General features: G+C 41.5%; 8 protein-coding genes across 8 annotated transcripts; 3 read left to right on the forward strand and 5 right to left on the reverse strand.

The window, feature by feature from the left end:
- Positions 1-241: 241 nt before the first annotated feature.
- Positions 242-1,567, reverse strand: ATC70_007404 (uncharacterized protein; the record flags this gene model as incomplete). Its single annotated transcript, XM_064826663.1, has 7 exons — positions 242-441; positions 507-623; positions 680-722; positions 780-1,046; positions 1,100-1,184; positions 1,248-1,279; positions 1,340-1,567. 7 exons carry the CDS (start codon positions 1,565-1,567, stop codon positions 242-244), a joined length of 972 nt encoding a protein of 323 aa, XP_064675720.1.
- Positions 1,568-3,226: 1,659 nt separating this feature from the next.
- Positions 3,227-3,691, forward strand: ATC70_007405 (uncharacterized protein; the record flags this gene model as incomplete). Its single annotated transcript, XM_064826664.1, has 1 exon — positions 3,227-3,691. The coding sequence occupies one exon, from the start codon at positions 3,227-3,229 to the stop codon at positions 3,689-3,691; it is 465 nt and encodes a 154-aa protein (XP_064675721.1).
- Positions 3,692-3,867: 176 nt separating this feature from the next.
- Positions 3,868-5,907, reverse strand: COQ6 (putative ubiquinone biosynthesis monooxygenase; the record flags this gene model as incomplete). The annotated part of the gene is made up of 3 exons (XM_064826665.1): positions 3,868-3,911; positions 3,990-5,343; positions 5,416-5,907. The coding sequence occupies 3 exons, from the start codon at positions 5,905-5,907 to the stop codon at positions 3,868-3,870; spliced, it is 1,890 nt and encodes a 629-aa protein (XP_064675722.1).
- A 315-nt stretch (positions 5,908-6,222) lies between these two features.
- On the reverse strand, positions 6,223-8,057 carry ATC70_007407 (uncharacterized protein; the record flags this gene model as incomplete). The annotated part of the gene is made up of 7 exons (XM_064826666.1): positions 6,223-6,519; positions 6,573-6,684; positions 6,743-6,857; positions 6,909-6,963; positions 7,017-7,060; positions 7,138-7,876; positions 7,941-8,057. 7 exons carry the CDS (start codon positions 8,055-8,057, stop codon positions 6,223-6,225), a joined length of 1,479 nt encoding a protein of 492 aa, XP_064675723.1.
- Positions 8,058-8,276: 219 nt separating this feature from the next.
- On the forward strand, positions 8,277-9,605 carry ATC70_007408 (Gluconokinase; the record flags this gene model as incomplete). Its single annotated transcript, XM_064826667.1, has 3 exons — positions 8,277-9,272; positions 9,331-9,442; positions 9,502-9,605. 3 exons carry the CDS (start codon positions 8,277-8,279, stop codon positions 9,603-9,605), a joined length of 1,212 nt encoding a protein of 403 aa, XP_064675724.1.
- Positions 9,606-10,091: 486 nt separating this feature from the next.
- Positions 10,092-11,107, forward strand: ATC70_007409 (uncharacterized protein; the record flags this gene model as incomplete). Its single annotated transcript, XM_064826668.1, has 3 exons — positions 10,092-10,203; positions 10,263-10,447; positions 10,532-11,107. The coding sequence occupies 3 exons, from the start codon at positions 10,092-10,094 to the stop codon at positions 11,105-11,107; spliced, it is 873 nt and encodes a 290-aa protein (XP_064675725.1).
- A 2,031-nt stretch (positions 11,108-13,138) lies between these two features.
- Positions 13,139-17,622, reverse strand: ATC70_007410 (uncharacterized protein; the record flags this gene model as incomplete). The annotated part of the gene is made up of 6 exons (XM_064826669.1): positions 13,139-13,315; positions 13,378-13,486; positions 13,536-13,822; positions 13,877-15,568; positions 15,625-17,424; positions 17,482-17,622. The coding sequence occupies 6 exons, from the start codon at positions 17,620-17,622 to the stop codon at positions 13,139-13,141; spliced, it is 4,206 nt and encodes a 1,401-aa protein (XP_064675726.1).
- Positions 17,623-18,211: 589 nt separating this feature from the next.
- Positions 18,212-20,373, reverse strand: ATC70_007411 (uncharacterized protein; the record flags this gene model as incomplete). The annotated part of the gene is made up of 4 exons (XM_064826670.1): positions 18,212-18,421; positions 18,476-19,509; positions 19,578-19,637; positions 19,731-20,373. 4 exons carry the CDS (start codon positions 20,371-20,373, stop codon positions 18,212-18,214), a joined length of 1,947 nt encoding a protein of 648 aa, XP_064675727.1.
- Between the last annotated feature and the right edge of the window lie 695 nt (positions 20,374-21,068).

Consider the following 21,068-nt stretch of genomic DNA (forward strand, 5'->3'; position numbering starts at 1 on the left):
AATTGCATAAATTACAATGGATCTCTAAATCTAAAACTTATCATATCGAAGAGTGATGATGTCTCACTCTATCGTTGTATCACCCTGATGAGTATTAGCATAGTTAGCCATGGTAACCTTAAAATTTGTGTCGTGCTACATTAAAATGAAGCCCATTCTAAGCCCACGCTATACATGTGCATTTGATTGACTAAAACACTATAGGAAATGTTGGTGGTATGGACCCTGAATTTTATTCGATTTAAATCTTCTTTTGTCCACAAAGTGCCCATATTTTGATTTTCCATCCTGCTTGCGTGATGCCCTCTATGTAACGATCCACAATCGAGTTGTACATATCGGTATTTGTACCAAATCTATGAGCGAGTAACGGCTTTATTGACAACATGGCACTTTTCCAATTTGTAAGCATTTCTCTAGCAATTGGATTTAGTGGCAAACCTGTGTGGTGGATCGATCTATTGGTGAGTAACATACGCTGCCATATAAAACCATGCCCTACTCACTATAGTCTAAATATCTTTCATTTGATTCTAATACATTAAAACCAGTTTGAGTTAATAGTGTTCCCAACTTTCGACCGATCCACGGATCTTGGCCAATATCCACCATGGCTTGATGAACTATTAGAACTGTTAATACCATTGTTGTGCTACGTCTAGACATAAAATGGACTGACATTCTTTGTTAAATGTTTCGACAATCTGAACATTGGTCTCCTCCTATAGATGACATTAGAATGACATACTATCCCCCCTCATGTTGCCGTCGATATTTACAGTGAAATCCGACTCGACGAGTTGCACAAGTCCACCTGGCTTAAGTACCCGGTGGATTTCTGCAATCACTCCAGGCCATTCTTCTGTGCGCAAGCCAGTAATCAGTAATCGCATATGAACATAATCGAAGGTTTGGTCAGGGTACGGGATTCCATTTAGAATATTATGTAATTCAAATTTAACGTTTTCGGGTCGAATCGTAGTGGGAAACATATCCGCCATGTCAAGCCCTGTGATCTTGAAGTGGGGATAATCGATGGCCATTTCCTATTCCCTATTGAGTTGGTATCGGTTCTAGAAAAGCAAAACATGGACCTTACCATCACCCAGCATCCTGATCCACAGCCAAGATCAAGCACCTGAGCATTTGATGGCAGCAATTCTTTGACTGATGGTAAAATATTCCTGTAGCGCAAATAAAATGTTAATCAAGTGGTGCGTATCACTTTAAATTGTGTATTACAATACCCATCATAAAGGGCTTTTAATGAAAAATGTTGCTATACAGACAAATAGATATCAATAAAACATTCAAACATACATTAAAAATCGCATCTTACAGAATTTAGCCTGTCTTGCTCTAATTCATCTCGTGGTAAGGTATATGTACTTGCTTCTTCAAGATGATATTGCCGGCCATGGATCGTTATAGAGTTGGTTGATCGAGATTTATATGAATTTAAAGTCGATGTCTGCTGCTGCTGCTGCTGTTGTTGTTGTTGTTGCTGTCGTTGAATACTCTCTCTTCGATATTGTTCGTTCAATTGTCGAGAATGTCTTGCCCCCATAATAAAAAAAAAACCAATTACTATTTTTTTTTCCTCTGCTGGTTCTAGTATATCTCTTGATCAATTAGTGAAGAACAATGGAAAAAAGAAAAGAAAGAGTGCAGATTGAGAGAAAAGGAAGAGAGATAGAAAACGTGCGTGAGAGAGAGAGAGAGAGAAAGAAGGCTGACTAGAAAAAAAGACTTTTCTCTCTCTACCAATATCTCTGCAGTAATTCACTTTTGTGTTCAAGGAAGATGTTGTATTACACAACTGTTTAAAACTTGAAATTCAGACAAACGTTGCGAATGGATACATAGGGTAACTGAATGAAGGAAGAGCAAATTAAAACACCTGTGGAATCTATCATGACCATTTGATAGACGTCCCACGCATAAATTTAGATAGTGAGCTTATCAATATGCGTCCAAATCGACATAGAAATCATTGCCTGGATCGGGTGAAAGGCAGTAAGAAAAGACAGGACAATACCCGTTCCTCTCTGTTTTAAAGAAATCATCATACATGCCAGACAAATATATATATATATATATCTCATGTAGATCCTTCAGGGCAACCTAGCAACAGTCCATTTTCTCGGTGAATATCGTTGTTTCCAGTGCATGTTTATGCCGAGGAACTCAAAAACCACATCAAATTTGAGCTGTCATGTCAATAACATCATGTTTTATTCAGGGCAATACTTTAAATCTCGGTGAACTACTATAAAATGCCAGATCACTCGAGGTATGTACTAATTTGAGTATGTAAATTGAGCCGGGGGGTTACGTATAAGCGCTGTTGTGGATTGGGTGCGTGAGGGGAGCAAGAGCACAGAAAAGAAAGGACAGACGGGAAGATCTCCCCACCAATGGGTTGCTCCTGTGTGCGTGTAATTTAATGAGAATAGTATTTGACGGAGAACAACTTGCTTTTGTGATGGAACATGGTACAACCAAGCCTTTTTATACATGTAAAAAATACTAAAACAACAAACTGAATCCGCCATCGTACGCTTACAAGGTATAACGAGATGTCTCAGATGAACAGGATCAAAAAGGAGAAAACGATATCTCCGGGAGTTAACCTTAAACAAAAAACAGGACAGCAGTATCTATTAATAGAAGTTGTTGCAACAGAGGTAATGTGAGCACCTTGATATGGAATACTGAATGTGTATGGTAAGTTCTCTTGAAAAAGCTAGTGTCCTGAACTCTTGGCCTTGGCTTATTTTTGCCTATTATTTTTGATGTGTTAAAAAAAAAAAAAAAAAAAAATACCAAGATGAGCCTGAACCAAGAAATGTATCGGAACCAGGGCTCAAATGAGAGATGTGATCAATAAAGTAGGATTGTGTAACGCACACTGAATGGCATTGAACAATAAGAATGCCATGAAATCAATGCAAATTAATTACTGTCAATCGTCATTAGATGACATTTGAACATCTCATTGACGCAGGCTGCATCATGTTACAATTATCCAAAAAATTGGCATCTGATACTGTTTACATGGTAGAAATGCTATTATTAGCATTCGAACGATTGGGTTTTGTGCCGGAATTGTAATCGAATAAATGAGATTTATTTGTCCTAGATTTTTTCTGCAAACATAAATAGCTTAATTGCCTTCTCACACCTCTGCTTTTTGCCTTTCTTCTTCCTTCTTTCACTATTGGCAATGTCAGAATCAAGAATTAAAAGACTCTGGAAGAACAGAATCAGCCAGCAGTTGAGTGGGTTTCACATCTCTACATGCATTGCACACACAAATCAAGTAGATCATCAAGATGATGCAACAAACGTCGATGCCCAGACAACAAAGAATGCTCCGTCGCCTGCTTTACCACAACATCAAACCCCTCTGTCCACAACAGCAACTGTGCCGGAAAAGAAGTTATGGAGAAAACCGTTACCAAATGATTGCCCCTTATTTGATTTTGAAATCAGTGAGAAAACCATGATCGAGCAAGACCCATCGCTGGTCATTGCAAACAAAGAAATACCAACCAGAATACAAAGCAGACACTATGCGAATATACCAAACTTAGAAGCTCAACTGGAACGTGCATGCAAAAACGAAAAGGCTGTTTTGTTAACAAGATTGCTGGAAAAACAGCGCCACCAGCAAAAGCAATGTACATAACCACACACCCCCCTTTCTTCTGCTTTCTAGATAACTTGTAAATAACAGTGAATAAATATACATAGAGTGCTACGTTTCTTTCAAGAAAAAAAAATCTAATATGGAACAGGTTTATTATGATAAGGAAAAGGGGGCAAAAATGCATTAAAATGAAAAAAAAAAGTACAACAGTGGTTTTATTTTTTGAGGCCCTTTCTCTTTCTTTGAGTCAATTTGGATTCTAGTATAAAAAACAAGGTTAGTAAAAAAAAAAAAAAAATGCACAGATGCCCGTTTGTATGAAAACCAAGGCACTTACCTTCAATGTATTTAGCATCCTCCTCATCGTTGAAAGCAAGATTCACTTCAGTATTGGTGGTTTGTTCATCATCCTTGTTGCTGGTGTTTGTCAATTCCTCGTCCTTGTGGTTGTCGTATTTGTTATCCAACTTTTTGAACTTGGCGACGTAGAAACCATCCATGTTGTGAACATGAGGGTAGAAGCGACGGGTGAGTTTGACGCTAGGATGGAATGTTTTTCCCCGGTAGGAGACAAAGCCTTCACGACCGAAATCCAGTGTAGTAGGGACCAACTTGACATTGGGACGCTTTGATAAAGCATAATTCACAACAGCCTCGTTCTCCTCGACTGTAACTGAACATGTAGAGTATACAATATAACCACCTGTCTTTGATTTAGCATCAACTGAATCAATGGCAGACAAGATGAGTTGCTTCTGAAGGAAGGGGATATCAATGAAATCTTTTTCAGTCTTGTTCAACTTGACACTGGCATCTTTGGAAATGACACCGGTACCTGAACAAGGTGCATCAAGTAACACTCTATCAAAACCGCCAACCACCTTGGGGAATTCACGACCATCGTAGTTACAGACAACGGCATTCTTGACACCCATACGATGAATATTGGCAATCAAAGACTTGAGACGGTCCTTGGTGGCATCATTGGCAAACACCATACCTGTGTTCTTTTGCAAAGCAGCAATATAAGTAGTCTTACCACCAGGGGCTGAGGCCATATCGAGCACACGTTCATTGGGTTGAGGAGCCAATGCCATGACAGGCAAGAAAGAAGAGGCGGCTTGGAGCATGTAATGGCCAGCAAGGTATTCGGGTGTAGCACCAATGGGGACACTACTGTCGAATACTTGGAGGCCGACCTTACTCCATTTACCAATGGGTTCGAGATTCACACCACGGTTGATCAAAGCTTGGGCGAGATCACGACGACGAGTCTTTAATGTGTTTGTACGGATAGTGACAGGACGAGGTACTTCGTTAGCTTCAAAGAATTCAATGGCTTCAGAGACAGGGAACAAGTTGAAGAGCTTTTCGGCCAAAAATTCAGAGTAACCATAGTAGCTGGAGATGTCCTTGATTAAACGGTCGACATAATCTTGACGATCACTGTTGGGATTACGAAGCTTTCTGAAATCGTTGAGTACATTGACAATTTCCTTGATACGCTGACTGACGACAGTAACATCAGCAACCAATTCATCCTCATCACCCTCGGGCAAAGTGTATCGTTCGTCTTCCTCCAATTCACTATCTTGATTTGCTTGTTCCAATAATTCGGCTTCGGCTTCAGCAGCTTCGCGAGCGGCACGAGCTTCGATCTTGCGAGATTTACGTTCATCAAGACCTTCACCCTATCATCAGCTAAATGTTAGTTTCTTTCCTGCCTGTAAATCATGCTTGATATTCAGCTTGTGTCATCGTACCTCTGCAATCTCATCGCTGTCATATTCATCCTCGTCCTCTGAGTCGTCTCCTGCTTGATCAAGATCCATTTCATCGACCTCTTCTTGTTCCTCTTCAGAATCAGAGCCGAGGAAGCCACCTTCAGCTTGAGGGAACACCTCTTGTGTCTCTTCTTCCTCTTCTTCCTCGACATCCTCATCATCTACAACTTGCTCATCGAGATCATTAACATCGAACTCATCATCCAAATCATCACTGTTCTCATCATCAGAAGCAACTTCAAGGTTGTCCCAAAGGTCTTCCTCAGGTTCCTCTTGAACAACAGCTTTCTTGGCCTTCTTGTTGGCCTTTTTGGGCTCTTCAGTGTGTTGACGTTTGTTGTTACCCTTCTTTTCAGCAGCAGCAGCCTTGGTCTTGTTGAGTCTGGCCTTTGCTCTCTTTGAGAGACCTTCAAATTTAGGCTTTTCGAGGGGCTCGGGAGCTCCTTGCTTGTTCTTTGCTTTGTGACCCATGGTGTATAGATGTGCTTTGAATTGATGTGTCTATGTATAAAGAAGGGGGAGATGTCTATTTTTTTTTCTGGACACAAAAGGCCTTCCTTCATTGCTTGGAGGTCACAAAAAAAAGGACGATGCCTTACGACTGTCAATCAGGTTTTTCGTGGCTTGTCTCCTTTATGCAAATCAAGGTTGCGGAACGTCAGTAAAGATCAACCTAAATGATCGAAACGTGTTATGGTTTGCCTCTGATAGGAACGCTGCCAAAAAATGCAATGTCATTTGATGTGATATCTATGATTTTATTACATGAACTATGGTTTGAGAGCACTAATTGCCTTGGAGAAGTATGTTCATATCAAGGCATGGCACCTTTCCATTTGGTAGAGTACCAATAGGACATGGAGTCCAATCTTCATACAGTTTCCAAGCAGAATCAGCTACACTTTCATCGTCAATGTCCATTTTGTCGTCTTGCTCATCTTGATTGACTTGTGATTTGCGTTGTTTTCTCTGTACATGATTAGGCTTGGTTTTGATATTTACAAGTTGTGTTTCTAATGCTTTCAATTCATCTTCAAGAGCTTGATCTTCTTGTTTATGAAGGGGAATATGTTGTGTCTTGGACTATCCGCATGAATGTGTGAGTGGGCAGCTTTATGGAAACGATGAATGCGTACCTTTTCGCCAATATATTTCATAATCATTTGATCAATGTATCTAATAAAGGGTTTGATGGAAGTGCCGAGTTCTGGGTCAATACTGACAATGGATTGCAATACAGATCTTGTGCTAATTACGTATGCAGTATTAGCATTGCTATGAAATTGACGCGATTTAGATCACTCACTAGTAATTTGGGTTTCGAAGACAACCTTCCAATATATCGTCCATGGAAATGTGTGTTAATGTGCGATTCTTGGATGATCCTTCAAATTCTTGAACAAAGTGCCTTAACCAGCAGGCTACAAAGGGGTTTAGTATCATACAATGCATCCCTATGTATTAAAACTTACTAATTGTTAGTAAATAGCTAGGTGCTTTGGTAGAATCTTCAGTGTTCTTGGTAGCCTATGCGAAGAATGAGCACATCAATGCATTTATGTCCTACAATCATAACTTACAAAGGCAGCGTAGGGGTTGAGCAAGATCTCATTGATCTCAAAATCTATTTTCAATGTTCAGTATACCAACAACAAAGTACACACACACACACACACACACACACACACCAGGCACTCTTACCATAATTTGTATCCAACTTGGCAATCATAGCAGAGATAATTTCTTCACTGAAATTGGGAAAACCGACATCCAAACCTTGAAGCAAAGGTGTCCACAGTTCAATCAAGCCCTTTGAAATGGTCATATCCTCTGCTGAAGCACGCTTCTTTTTACCCGTAGGCACAAGACCGCCTACACCCAACAACAAGGGGATGATATCTTCTCTAATCACATCATCGTCAATGATTTCCACCAAACCCTGAATACATGCAACATAGGCATCGGGATCCACCTTTTTGCCAGTGTATTTCTCTTTGATATACGTCTTTCTGCACTCCTTGTACTGGTTCAATTTAAGCTTGATCTCAGGGTTCTGCTGCATGGCTTGCTTTTGCTCGGCGCTTTTGATGTTGTGGATCCAATAATTGTCATGGAGCCAACCTACAGCTTGAAGGGCTCCATCTCTTAACACAGTGAGACTAGGCAAGCGTTCGTGTGTACTGGCATGACGCAGATCAACAAACCAAGAAGGCAAACCCATCATTCTGGCTAGCGTGTTGATGGATTTGGCGAATTTTCCCTTTTGCTCTCTGTCGACAAGACCATTGACGAAGCGAATGATGGCCATGGCGTACATGAGACGTAGTTCTTTATGTGACATGTGCTGACCGAGTTGCTCGTCTCTGATGATGATTTCGATGAATGCAGCCGTCATGTCTACTGAAGAAGGAATCTCTCCTCTGTTGTTCCACGTTTGAACCTATGTAAAATATACGCTTAATCGCAATGTTCAATGTGATCAAATAGCTGACATGAACACATACTCTGTCAATACCCAGCTTGACTTGGTCTAATTGAGTCTTTCTATCAGAAAAGAGCCATTTGTATACAGTCTCAAACTCTTCGTAATTGATCCAAGGCACAATACGAGTTTGCAGCATGTTTGGTTTCTATAATAATGGATAAAGATTATAAAAAAAATAAATGAACTTCAAATTAATCAAAAAGAGCATCCACATCCATAGCAAAGCCACTCAAGAAACAACGTCGTTTTGAAGCCAAAGCGCACTACTATCTGTGGAGCTCGTTTATGCGTTTATAAGAATAGAAATCACCAAATTTTTTCGCCCTTTTTCCTTAGTATATATCCCTATTTTAACATGTCCAAAAGAGCCAACGAAACGCAAGATCTTGTTTCTGAAAACAAGCGTAGTCGATCCTCTGCTGCCAAAGAGGGACATGCTGAAGACTGTACCGATGAATTATGCAAGGGATGCGATGTGGGTGAAGTAGAGATCTCCTTTGTTCGCAAAGACGCTGACGGCAAGCCAATTGACACAGAGCCCAGTGCTCAAGAGCTGTTGGCAATGGCCATTGATGAAGCAAGCAATGACAAGAACAATGACAATGAAGATGAAAACAACGGCATTGCTCGTCGCTTGTTTGATATGGCTATTGAGAAATACCAAAAGGATGAACCTGAAAATCATGTGGGCTACGCTACTTGCTTGGTTGAACTTGGCAAGGCTATTCAAGTCGAAGAGAGTATCAGCGAAGGTCTGGAAGTGCTCCGTGGTGAACTAAAGACCAAGAAGGACGATAAGGATGTCTTGTTGAAGGCTGCTGGTGCTGCTATTGCGCTTGCTACTTCAATGCGCAAAAAGCAACAGGCTTATTTTGATCAACAAGAGGCTGAATTGGAGAATGAGGATGAGATGGACGATGTCGCTTATGAGGAACTCATTCAAAAGCAGACACCCTCCAAGGAAGAAATCAAGTTGTACAAGGAAGCCATTGACCGCATCAACCAAGCTTTCACTGACATTGGCAAGGAAGATGAAGCTCTCTTGAAGGAAGCACAAACTGTCATGCACGAAATGAGAGGCTATGGTCAACTGCTCACACAACCCTTCCACGAGGAACACTCAAACGTTGTTCTCAATACGGTCATCAGCTTAATCCAAAAGCTGCCAGATTACGAAAAAGATGATGAGCTGTTGACATTATGGGCTGCTTGTCTTTTACACCAAGAAAAGTTCTTGGAGGATGAGGGACAGAAGCGTGACATTTTGAAAAAGGCTGACGACTTGTTGGTCAAATCCAACAAGCTATATTCGGCAAAGAACGGTAAAGAAAACCCTTGGGTGTGGGAGATGGTAAGCAATAAGGAAAACAAGAGGGGAAATGTTGATCTGGCAACTCATGTATTACTAGTATGCCATGCTCCGTATCAATCAATCAACACTGACTGAAGATGAGGACGCTGCTCTGGATCTGTATGACGAGGCTATTCTCGCCTTTAAGAAGGCATCTGCTTTAAGCCCTGGTAAGTCAATCGAACTTTCATATTTATGTCAGTAATGTTTAATGATGATGGCTCATCAGAAAACCCCAAACTCGCTGAGATGGTCACTATGCTTCAAAACATGCAAAAGTCATTGGAAGAGAATGAAGAAGATCCCGAGGAGGATGAGGGAAGCGAAAAATAAGCTGGCTGTTGTAGACAGCAAGATTAAACATACGTGTATTAGTGGTATATCGAAACAAATGTCCCTTTAATTAGAATAAATCTTTTGGCAGATGCTAACCATCATGTCGCCGATTCGAGACAATTAACTCAACCGAGGGACATGCATCATAAGAGAGAATGAATGTAATACCTTTGTACGTATATACCTTTAGAGAGTCATAAAAAGACCAAGTGATGTGAGGGCCTGAGAAGCAATCAACATATAGAGCTGTATGATAGATGCTGCCACCAAGGACATCCAGTTGCTAAAACGTGGTATGTGTCGCTGGTCCTAAACTAGGAACTCGAGGATCTATTTAAGAGAAAAGAGGTGAAACCGTTTTCAGTGTTCATACAGAGCTCCTTTTGTTTCTTCCTTTCCATCTAAACTACTTGTCGTAACCATACCAGTCAAAGAGAAATTATGCGAGGCCTCATCTGTGTAACATGGCTGCTCCTCACAGCCATGAATGTGCAAGCACAAGGCATCAAAGTAGCTGTGTTATCACCTACAGCGAATGAGGAGTTTTATCTTGGCGAGAAACTGTTCTTTGACTATGCCCCTTTGGATAGTAGTAGTAAGTCTATTGGTATTTTGTATGATTTCATGATCTCTCATCAAGGCTTGTCTTTTCAGTCAAGCAACTGAATATATTCATGGACAGTTTTGGGAAAATCAACTCTGAAGTTGCTATCAAATTAGTAGCAGACATTTCAAAGGCACCAAATGGGACTTATAATGCGAATGATCATACCTATAACAAATACTCGCTATATTATACAATCCCTGCAAGCTTGCCCATAGAAAATGAAGCTTTTCAGGTAAATAATCAAAGTCTGCCACCACCTTGAGAACAATACCATTGATGAAAAACGTGAAGTTAACCACTTGTTTGTACTATAAAGATTTCATTTGAAACATCGGAAGGCGACATTGTCATTCCCATCAAGATAAAAGCCCCATTGCCAGCCACGACAACAAGTGCTCAGGTATCAACGAGTGTTGCCGTACATGTAACCGAGATCATTTTGCCAACAACCACGGTTACTGCAAACAGCACCACTGTGATTCACACAGCCTCGCCTCTAGACATGGTCACCAGGTCAGCGTTATTAAACAGTGTAACATCGATGATGAGCACCGCAACACATTCAAGTGCTACTCCTGCTACTCCTGCTGCATCATCCTCACAGACCCCGGTATCATCTGTATCAAATATAAGCACATCATCATTCCCTCAACCCGTTTCTTCTTCTTCTTTCTCTCCTACTTTATCCCTCTCTCTTAATCCATCCACATCTTCCGCATCTTGGACTGGACTATTCTCAGCAAGTCTAATAGCAAGCACCACACCTATACCACCTGATCCCGAAAGCTTCATGCAATCCTCTGCTGCTAGAAATTACATGCAAAACAGTGAATTTTCATTCATTGCTGCAACGTTGCTTGCATTACTGTTGGTGCGATTGTTACTGGTTTAATTATCATCCTCATCAGCAAGCCCCTATTTTTTCACATCCTTTATTGAATATCACATCATTCCAAATTCATTGTATCATTAAAAGAAGGACGTCGTGGCTATTAAGCATGTAGTCACCATGTTATTTGTCATGCTCTGATAATGTCTAATGTCATATGTTTATAATAAAGCTCTCTGTAGCACTTGAATGCAACCGATGTTCAATTTTGCCACGCCTTATCATTTTAAGGTTTGACATATTCCCAAAAAGTCAATTGTGCACAGGTAAATTACTATTATTACACTTTGGATATCTTGTCAAATGGCAATGAGAACGTGCAAATAGGTGTAATGACCTAGCAATTGAATAAAGAAGATACAAGGCTTTTTTTTTAAAAAAAAGGTATCATGCTTGTGGTTATTAATGAAATACTAGTAAGACAAGTAGAGAAGAGTCCAATGTAAACTCTCAAATGCCAACCTTTGAAGTCAAGTGTTGGGTATATAGAGAATTGAAAAAGAAACAGAAGCTATTAAGCTTTAAGCTCACGTTCACTTGATAAAATCCAGCGGTACGGCCCTTTGAAAATGAGCCATTTTCTTTATTTTCTCTCAGTACTCATCCACATTACCATCAATAACCCCACATTAAACACGCCCTAATCAAAAAATGTACCCTGTACAACTTTTATTATTACACATACAGCCTACATTTATATAGTAATCTAAAAACTTTTACTAGCAGCATCTATTCAAAATTAGCCATTTTCAAAAATCATCAATTTCTCAACAACCATGCTACTTACATAGATTTGGCTTGCACCATCTTATTTTAGGCAGAAAACTGGTATAGAAACATGCTAGTCTCAAGGCTCTAGCATCAATATTTAGAAAATCGATTTTCGATCGCATCGTCCAAAAGTTGAAAACCTCAAAATCAAAAAACATTTTGTAAATCCAGGTTTTCATAGGTAAAAAAAAAATTAAAATCTCATAAAACTGAAATATGTTGTAGAATAATGATATTGGAGCAATTTCTAATTGGGAACATTATATTGGAAGTGCCTGCTTCCTGAAATAATTGACATTGGAGGTGCTATTTTTAAGCGGGGGGAACAAACATATTTTAAATTGGAAAAGTTATTATTCCTGAAGAAAGCAAGCTACAATTGTCTAGTCGATTTTCCAACATGTCAAGTATCTATTGATAACTTGAAACTAACAAGTTAACATGGCCCTTCTCGTACGCTCCGATTTTAAAAATGCTCGGTCAAATGCATACTTGTGTGATGTACATATGCAAAGGTTAAACGGAGATTCAATTTCTATTGTTCTGAATGACGATCCATGGGATTCCGAAATTTATCGACCTTAAAATTACGCGTTTCTTGGTAGTAAAGACCACTTCAAACTTGTATAAAACTTGTGAAGAATTGCCAAGAGAACACAACGTTGTCTATATCAAGTGTCTGATGTACATTGTTCAACTGATATTTGATACGATAGTTTTTGCGATTTTTTGACTGTTTTCTAAAGATGAATCAGTATCTGTCATCAAAACATTTTGTTAAGCATTACTAAACATTGTAGACCAAAAAATTTTCTATCGAATGAGCCTTTGCTCGAAGCTCTAGCACCATTCTATCATGAAATATTGACAATATTGTCCTGACCAAAAAAAAGGTCAACGAATTTTTCCCTTGCTTTCCACAGGCAGATTTTGAGGAAAAATCGATGACTTTGCACGATACCCTTTTTTGGCGGTATCTCGACAAATACTCACCGGATTCGCACAAGACAAAAACCATTCGATAGCTTTACATAATATCCATTGTAATATAAACGCTTTAGGTGTCAGATGATAGGAACCATGTGTGGAGTAGCGTGCCTCTGTAATTTTCTGGAGATTTCTTCTGGTTCGTTTTTTCATCATCATCATCACCATCATCATATTTATTATTTATGCATTCTAGGCAGAAACAAGGTTATTATTTGAAAAACGAAATAGTAGGGGAAAAAAAAAGGGTAGTTGTATTCGATACAAACTAATTTATTATCGTCGAGGGTATCCTGACGAGTTGCGATGATTATTCAAAACCAAATGGAACAGTGCTTGTGTATCAGGCTTTTGGCTGTGAGACATACACACATGAATAATGGGTCTTTCTCCGCCACCGTTGTAATAAGCCAAGCGAATGTTTTCACCAGAGATGATTTGAACCAGTTCACCCTATTACACATTGATTAACCTCTAGCTCTGTCTCTCTGTCTCTCCAACTATATACTACTTACTGTGTCTACATGTCTTATTTCGATAAAGTATGGATCAATGGCAATGATATAGGGATGTTCATATACAATATGAGCAGGTGTGCCTTCCCAATCACAAACAGTAGCAGGTCTATGTAGAATTAGTATGTGTGGTGCGTCATGTCGATGTATCTACTTACTTTCTCTTATCTGCTCTTGGTACTAGAGAGCCGTTTCTGTTGTTGACATAGAAGGCAAACTTGTCATAACAGAGCAAAAATTTGTCGTTAATACGGTACATGGCCAAAGGCTTCAGGGGCTCTTGATGGCGAGTGACAAAGTAGAATTCAGGGTCTTCAGAATCAGGGATATCACGGCCTACAGTCAAATTTTCGGGATCTATGACCTCAAAACCTCTCTCGCACACAATGTTCAATTTGGCCTTCAAGAAATGGATATTGCTTGCTTCAGCGCCAATGTAAAAGTCCTGTGCTTACTTGTTAGCTCCCACTGAACCCTTGAACCCACGACTAATACTCACCTTGTACTTTTTGAACCATCTCAGATAATCAGGCCTGTTGCTAAAGATGGAAGGTCGATGCGTCAACAATTTTTCGTTCTTGGGATCACGCAAATCACAGAAAGGCTCCAATGCCGTAAACACGCTGGTGGTGTTCTTCTTTTTCTTGAAAACAAGCATATCACGACCATTGCAAAAACCGATTTGGAAAAAGTTGACATGCTGAGCAATTTCAACCTCGATACGATCAATGGCTCTAGTGTTACTCTTTGAATCCAAAGCGTCCACTGGATAAGCACGCAATGCCTTTTCAGTCAAGACAATCAGGATGTGGTACTTTTCCATGATGGCCAGTTGGATGACACTTTCACACTGAATAATACGACGCACAGAATTGTCTTGTCCCTCCGTCTTAAAAAAGACACCGTTGTCAGTACCAATAGCAATCTTCTTTTCGTTTCTCGAGGATACAAAGGGCACGGAACAGTTGACGCGAGTGGTTGTGCCGCTGGATTGACCGGAACCAATGTTTCTAAAATTGACATCATCCAAGGGACGCAACTCAAAGACATCTGCATCGCCTTGACGCTTTCTCAGCGAAGCCTTGGCATCATCAATGGCTTTTGTCCACACTTGTTTCTCTTCCAAAGATGAGCAAAAGAATGGATAAACGGCACCACCACGAGAACCCAAATGATGCAAGATCAACGCTACTTGGCCACCAGGGATAGTATATGAAGTTGCAGTGCCAGACATTTGGTACTTGACATTGGCTGCATTGTTCTGAACCACCAGCATCTGCAACGGAATAGGCTTTTTCCAGATACGATACTCTTCGCCCGTATTCGTCTTTCGAAGCTTGGTCATGAGCAACATGTGATCAAACACAAAGGCATAAATGTCATTCTTATCAGCCACGTCCAAGGAGCCGCTACGACGTTTCAACGTGCCCTTGTGGTAGATGCGACGGTTGGGATCGCTCAACTGCAGCTCATGGTATTCGCCTTGCTTGAATGTAATGCTGTCACGGATATGCAAGATGGCCAGACGCTTCTTGATGTGGTTTGCTGTGTTGTCAGCCTTGTGAGCCACGGATTTGATAATCTCGTAACTGCGGGTCAAAAAGACATGGTCAGGATGATCTTGAGGCGTCTTTTTCAGCAGAGCCTCAATCAGCAAGGGATAGCGTTGCATACGTGTGACGGGACTAAGCAAATAATGCCAAATGGGTAAACGGTTGGTTCTTTCGTGTTTGGCAATTTCCTTTGTAAACTTTTCAAATTCGGGATTCTTCTTGATCTCTGCTTCAGCCAAGTATTTTGCCAACAGTGCTTGAGGACTGTACTTGACATAAGCCTCTTCAAAGAACTGCATGTGCTGAACAAGGATATCACCAATCGTAGGCACACATTCTTTTTCATATTGATGGTAGCGGGCCAGCATGTCCTTGAACATGGCTTCACTCATCTGCAGCAGCTCTTGGTAATTGTTGAAGACGGTGTTGATGAACGCACCCACACGATCCGCTTCGATGGCTCCAGATTGCTCAATACCTTTGACAATCACCTCTTGCAAAATTCTCAAATCAGCCAAATACTTTTCTTCAGAATAGATGGTTTCGTTGAGCACTTCTTGTCTTCCAATTTCCCTTTTATCCAATGTCAGCAAGAACTCTCTGTCCATTCTAGCAGACCAAGCTTCATGCGAGACCAACTAGAAACCCCTGGATGTTAGCGGGCGAAATAGAGCTTGATCAAACAGTAACTTACCCAACCGCCAGCTGGAGACGAGCTTGTTGTCTTGTCCGCTGCATCATGAGACACAGTAGTTTGCGCCTTGTTGTTGACGATAAAGTCTTTGCCCACGTTGGGACAAGAGTAGGAATAACAACCACCAAGTCCAGGACGACATGCTACACTGTAACAGGGCGTCAAACTAGAAATCACACCTTCAGGCACATTCTGTTCAGTGATGTCTTCTTCCAAAAAGTACGTGTCTTCTGCATTGACCGAATTAGAGATCAGTGATTTCTGAGAGTACTGCGTTGGAGAGAACAAGGGAGGCTGGCTTTGCATCAATACATTGCACACCAAAATGCAGTAATCGTCAGGCACTTGTTCCTTGAGCAGGTTGCGGATAATGGTGACAGCCTCAGATCCGGTGAAGGACTCATTATATTCACTAGCACACCACAATTCTCGCACGTTTTCCAAGCCCTTGACATTTCGCATGAATGCAACAGATAAGACGGATACAAGGCCATAGTTGGGTTCGAGGATAACTTCTTTTGGAGTCTCTTCCAGGGTGGGTACTGCTGCTGCTGCTGCTGCTGCTGCTGCTGCTGTTGATGATGTAGTGCCAACAGGCACCACTTGAACGTCTTGGGAAAACTCAGGTTGAGTGGATGGTGGCGATGGCGTTTGAGGCTGTTGTTCAACAGGCTGATAATCCTGTTTGGCAGGAGGATACATGTAGTAGCTGGATGGATCAATGTATTGCGTGCCTGAGCTCTGCTGCTGCTGCTGCTGCTGCTGTTGAGGCTCATGGTGCTGCTCTGGCTGAGGCTGATGGTACGATTGCTTTTGTTGGTATTCTTGAATGACAGAAGCACTGGGCGTGGTTGTAGCAGGAGAGTACTCATTGGCATGGTGCTGTTCCGTAAAATACTGCTCTTCATCACTATCCGTATCAGGTGACACAGGCACAAACGGCATTTCCCCATCATTTCCAAGCCCATCTGTATTAATTGAATCAGGCAAATAGCTGTAACGAGGACGCTCAATCGTCATGATCATATTATTGCGCAGAGCAGAGGGCTGTCTACGACTGGGCTGTTCCAGTGTCTGCTGTTGCTGGAGAGGCACAGTCGTTGGATTAGGTCTAAACCCACCTACATTAGCTGGCGGATAAACAGGCGGAGGCGTGTCCATTGTCGAGGGAGTAGAGACGAGTGACGATACATCCGATACGTGGTTGGTAAAATTAGGTCTGTAAGAATTATTGATGATTTCTTGAGTGGCATCAGGGTAACCGAGGGGAGGATATACTTGTTGATGTTGTGGAGGAGGCGATCCAGGTGGCGTGCCTTGGCTTGGGTTGCGCTGGTGCTGATGGTATTGAAGTGGAGGATATGGAGCACTCTCGATACTGCCACCGGATGCGTGTCTCTGATGATGTTGATAGTGAGGTACAGGCATGGGGATGTTTTGCTGGTATGTTGGGTCGATGAAACTGGTACTGTAGCTGTTGTTGTTATTGTGGTCAATAGGAGGATACGTTGAAGTTGTCTCTGCAGTAACCGAAGACACCCTTTGAGGTAGAGGCGTGGGTGGCAATGGGTGATTTGATGGATAGGTGTTGGAGGAAGAAGGAGGAGGGTAACCATAGTTATTGTCAGGAGTACTGTTGCTATGGCTATTATGATAGTAGTATTTGTTTGAACCTTCCATCGTGCTGTTGTTTCCCAAATAGCCGCTACTTTCATTGCGAGGCGGAAGTTGTGGAGGAGGACCAAGGTTGCTATTGTACTGCTGCTGTTGCTGCTGTTGATTATAATTGAAATAGTTGCTCTACACAACAAAGCTTATAAGCGAATGACCATTTCTCCTATTACAAACTATACCTACACTATTGTAATCATAGACACCTGAGCGAGAAGTGTGGGGTTGAGGTCCGACTAACGAGTTTAACATGGCTTCTACTTCATCTTGCGCACTGGGCGTGCCATGTCCTCCACCTTCATAATAGTGTTGCTGTTGATGAGACATTGAGTCTATCCTCTTTTTGATATTTTCTAGTGTGGATATAAGAAAAGGAAATGGGAAAAAGAGGGCTTGAATAGATTATTGCTGAAAACGAGATTTATAGAGGTTAAATTTAGATTCTCATTTGGGGTTTGTAGCTCAGATGAAATCCGTTTCTAATTAATATCTTGAAATCAAGCGCATTTCCACTGGAAAAAAAAAAGGGCGTAGAGATGTATATAATTCACAGGACTCTGCCTTCATAGCAACTCCCTCCTTCTTTCTGTAAAATGCAGCGGCTGTTTTCGTTATCGGATGACGACGATGCATGATAAAAAAAAAAAATAAAAAATAAAAAAAAGGGATGATACCAGTGATCAGGGCCATTCAAAGAGTTGGATTGTTTGCGCGCGCACAGTCTACCTCTTCTCAGCAGAATTGAGATCATTGCAACTCGTTTGTTATAGGTGTGATGCGAAGAACATATATTTTGAAATAAGGGAGTGAAATAGAGGGAGGGAGGGAGGTGGCATACATGTAGACAAAAGTGAATGTAGTGAATGAAAGTGGTATCATTGAATAGCGAAATCATAACAAGTAGAGAATGAAAAAGTTAGACAGCTACCCCTTGTTGCTGGGATGGCTGCTGGCTATTGCTATCCGTCTTCTTTGCTGCCAGTGTCTTTGCATAACGAAGACCACAAGCATTACATAATTCCTTGGGCCCATTGGGTCCCTTTCTCCATTCAGGCGAATCCGTGCTTTGACATTGGGTACACATCTTTGAGATTTCAGTGGTTTCAGCAGCCTTCTTCTTCTTTTGCTATAAACAGAAAGTTAGTCTTTTGAATGCCATCATTGTTTTGTTTAGTGTTACCTTTCTGCGCTTGGGGTTGGCGTAATTTTCAAGCTGCTCCTTCAATTTACGGTTTGCCAATTGCAGCTGATGAAGCTCGTATTGCCAGGAAGTACCTCTGACAGTTTCCAATTCGGCAAACACGTTTTCATCGTTGTCCGAGGGAGTATCAACGATAGATTCCAAGACGGGAGTGTCACCTGTAGAGGCGCTTTCTTTGGCTCTGATCTGAACGAGTGCAAATGAGGGACGGCCTACACCAAAAGAGACATCACCAGGATAAAAGGTGGAAAAGACGGGAATGTAATCGCCCTTGTTGTTTTGCATGGTATGGTGCAAGTTGACGATACGACCTTCCTTGACGAGCTCCAAAGCACGAGTAATATCACGCACATTGTTATCATCTACATACTGGTAGATGGCAGCACCTTCCAAGGCGTCCGCAGAGAAACCAACAACCTCTTCACTGGTGGGTGTCACATGCAAAAAGAGACCAGTCAAGGTAGCCTTTGTCCAGAACTCAGGGCCAGAAGTGATTTCAGTAGCATGCACAATTTCCTTGCGCACCAATTCATACATGGGTCTTTCACGTCCAGCCAAGATAAGACACTTGCGACCTTTGCTTTGATCAACATGAATTTTACCTTGACACTCCATCCACATGTAACCAGAGTATTTACGACGTACACGGAAGATGAGATTGACGACCTTATCTGCGTTGCTAGCTGCTTCCTTAATTTCACGCATCACAGGTACGATATCAGAGGGATGGCAGATGGAGGACAAGGGATGACCAACCAACTCCTCGGGGTCATGTTCCAACAGATGAGAGGAAGAGCGAGAGCAGTACAAGAAGAAACCCTTCAAGGAGAGCACATGGATAAAGTCCTCCGATTGATCCAGTAACAGCTTGTTCCATTCTTGTTGCAATTGCTGTTCGTTATCACCAGCACAGTTGACGAGTTCCAGGATTTCAGGAGAAGCCAGTGTGGAAGATGCAGGAGCAGTGGTAGGCAACTCTCGGAAATAGTCATCAACAGGTTCGGAACTGAAGCCTAAATGTGGGTCAAGTCAGTGTCTATATACAGTGTGTGTGTGTGTGTGTGCTGAGGCTGCTACTTACTGCTACCAGGAATGTAAGGTGGGATGTTCATTTGTTGATAGTTGACCATATAGGTACCATCTATAGGAATATATCAGTCAGATGTATGCATCAATGAAACCTTGGGCTTGTGTGTGTGTGTGTGTGTGTGTGTGTGTGTGTGTGTATGCATACCTTTCATCTTTTCCAAAATAGCATTGGGTTGCTCTACAAGATCAACCTGCAAACCGACAAAAAAAGCGACTTCGTTGTTGTCATTGCAAATAGGGATGACAGTGATGAGATTGACAAATGGCTGACCGCCCTTTCTGTAATTGATGATGGAGGCTTGATGTTCTCTGTTTTGCAACATTTGAGCCTTCAAGTGATACACAGCCTGGTTGTCAGTGTAGGTACGGCGAGAGCCACAAGTAACTTGACCATCAGGAGCCTGCAAGAAACGACAGTTGCGACCGACGATTTCATTAGCCAGATAGCCTGTCAAATGTTCAAAAGTGGGAGAGCAATAGACAATGGGACAATCGTATTGACGAGCATCTGTAACCAAAAACGAACATGACATGTCGATGGGGCCCAAATTGATTTGAGGGTTAGGTCTGTTGACGAGCTTGGATAACACACCCACGAAATCAAAGCCTGAGCTAGAGTAGACACCCGTTAATGGGGCTTCTGATGTCTGTCCTACTTCCACAGGAGCCAAGTCCATGGTGGGGATCTCTGTCAATTGCTGGTCATTCACAGCAGGTTGCGTCAACCCAGGAATATTGAATTCGCTAGCTGTAGCAGTTTGCTGCTGCTGTTGATGATATTGAGCCATTTTGATTGAAGAGTAAAAATGGAAGAAAAGAAGAGGCAGTACAGAAATGAGGTTGGTTCTTTTTATACACCCGAAGAAAAAGAACAGCATCCTTTTTTGATTGATAGTAGGTATGATTGGCTGCGATCTACGTTTTGGATGGTATACGAGTAGTTGGGTTTCCCTTGAATTTTGGGACTAAATAATTTTTCCCATATAAACAATTTGCTCTCGATGTAGGCTTCCCCTTTTTTCTTGATGGCCCATACACACGCACACACACACACACACACCACGTAAATCCTTTCAAATCAACTCCATAGATTTAAGGAGACAGCTTAAAAATAAGCTTATATGGCTTCCCCCCCCTTGCGGATACATCTTGCTTTGCACTTTTTCATTCAAGGCAATCAAATAACAAGATCGCAATGTGAATTTACGCTAGTCTTGTATCGCCATGATATATAGGAAAGATTCTTCTAGATCAAAAACATGGCATGACAACGCCGCCGTGCTCCCATGTATGCAAGTTTTTACATGCTTGAGATGGACTGACACGAAAACGCACCGAGAAACCGATATTCAGGGGGTAAATAAAAGGGGGGAATAAGGTCAAATCTCTAAAGGAGAAATTATGCAATACAATGGTAACTGTATATACACATGCACACAAGAGATAATGTGGGGTTGTTTTTGAATCAAGTGTAATACAAACA

The sequence above is a fragment of the Mucor velutinosus genome (assembly GCF_035048745.1).
Source record: "Mucor velutinosus strain NIH1002 chromosome Unknown tig00001553, whole genome shotgun sequence".
Taxonomy (NCBI): Eukaryota; Fungi; Mucoromycota; class Mucoromycetes; order Mucorales; family Mucoraceae; genus Mucor; species Mucor velutinosus.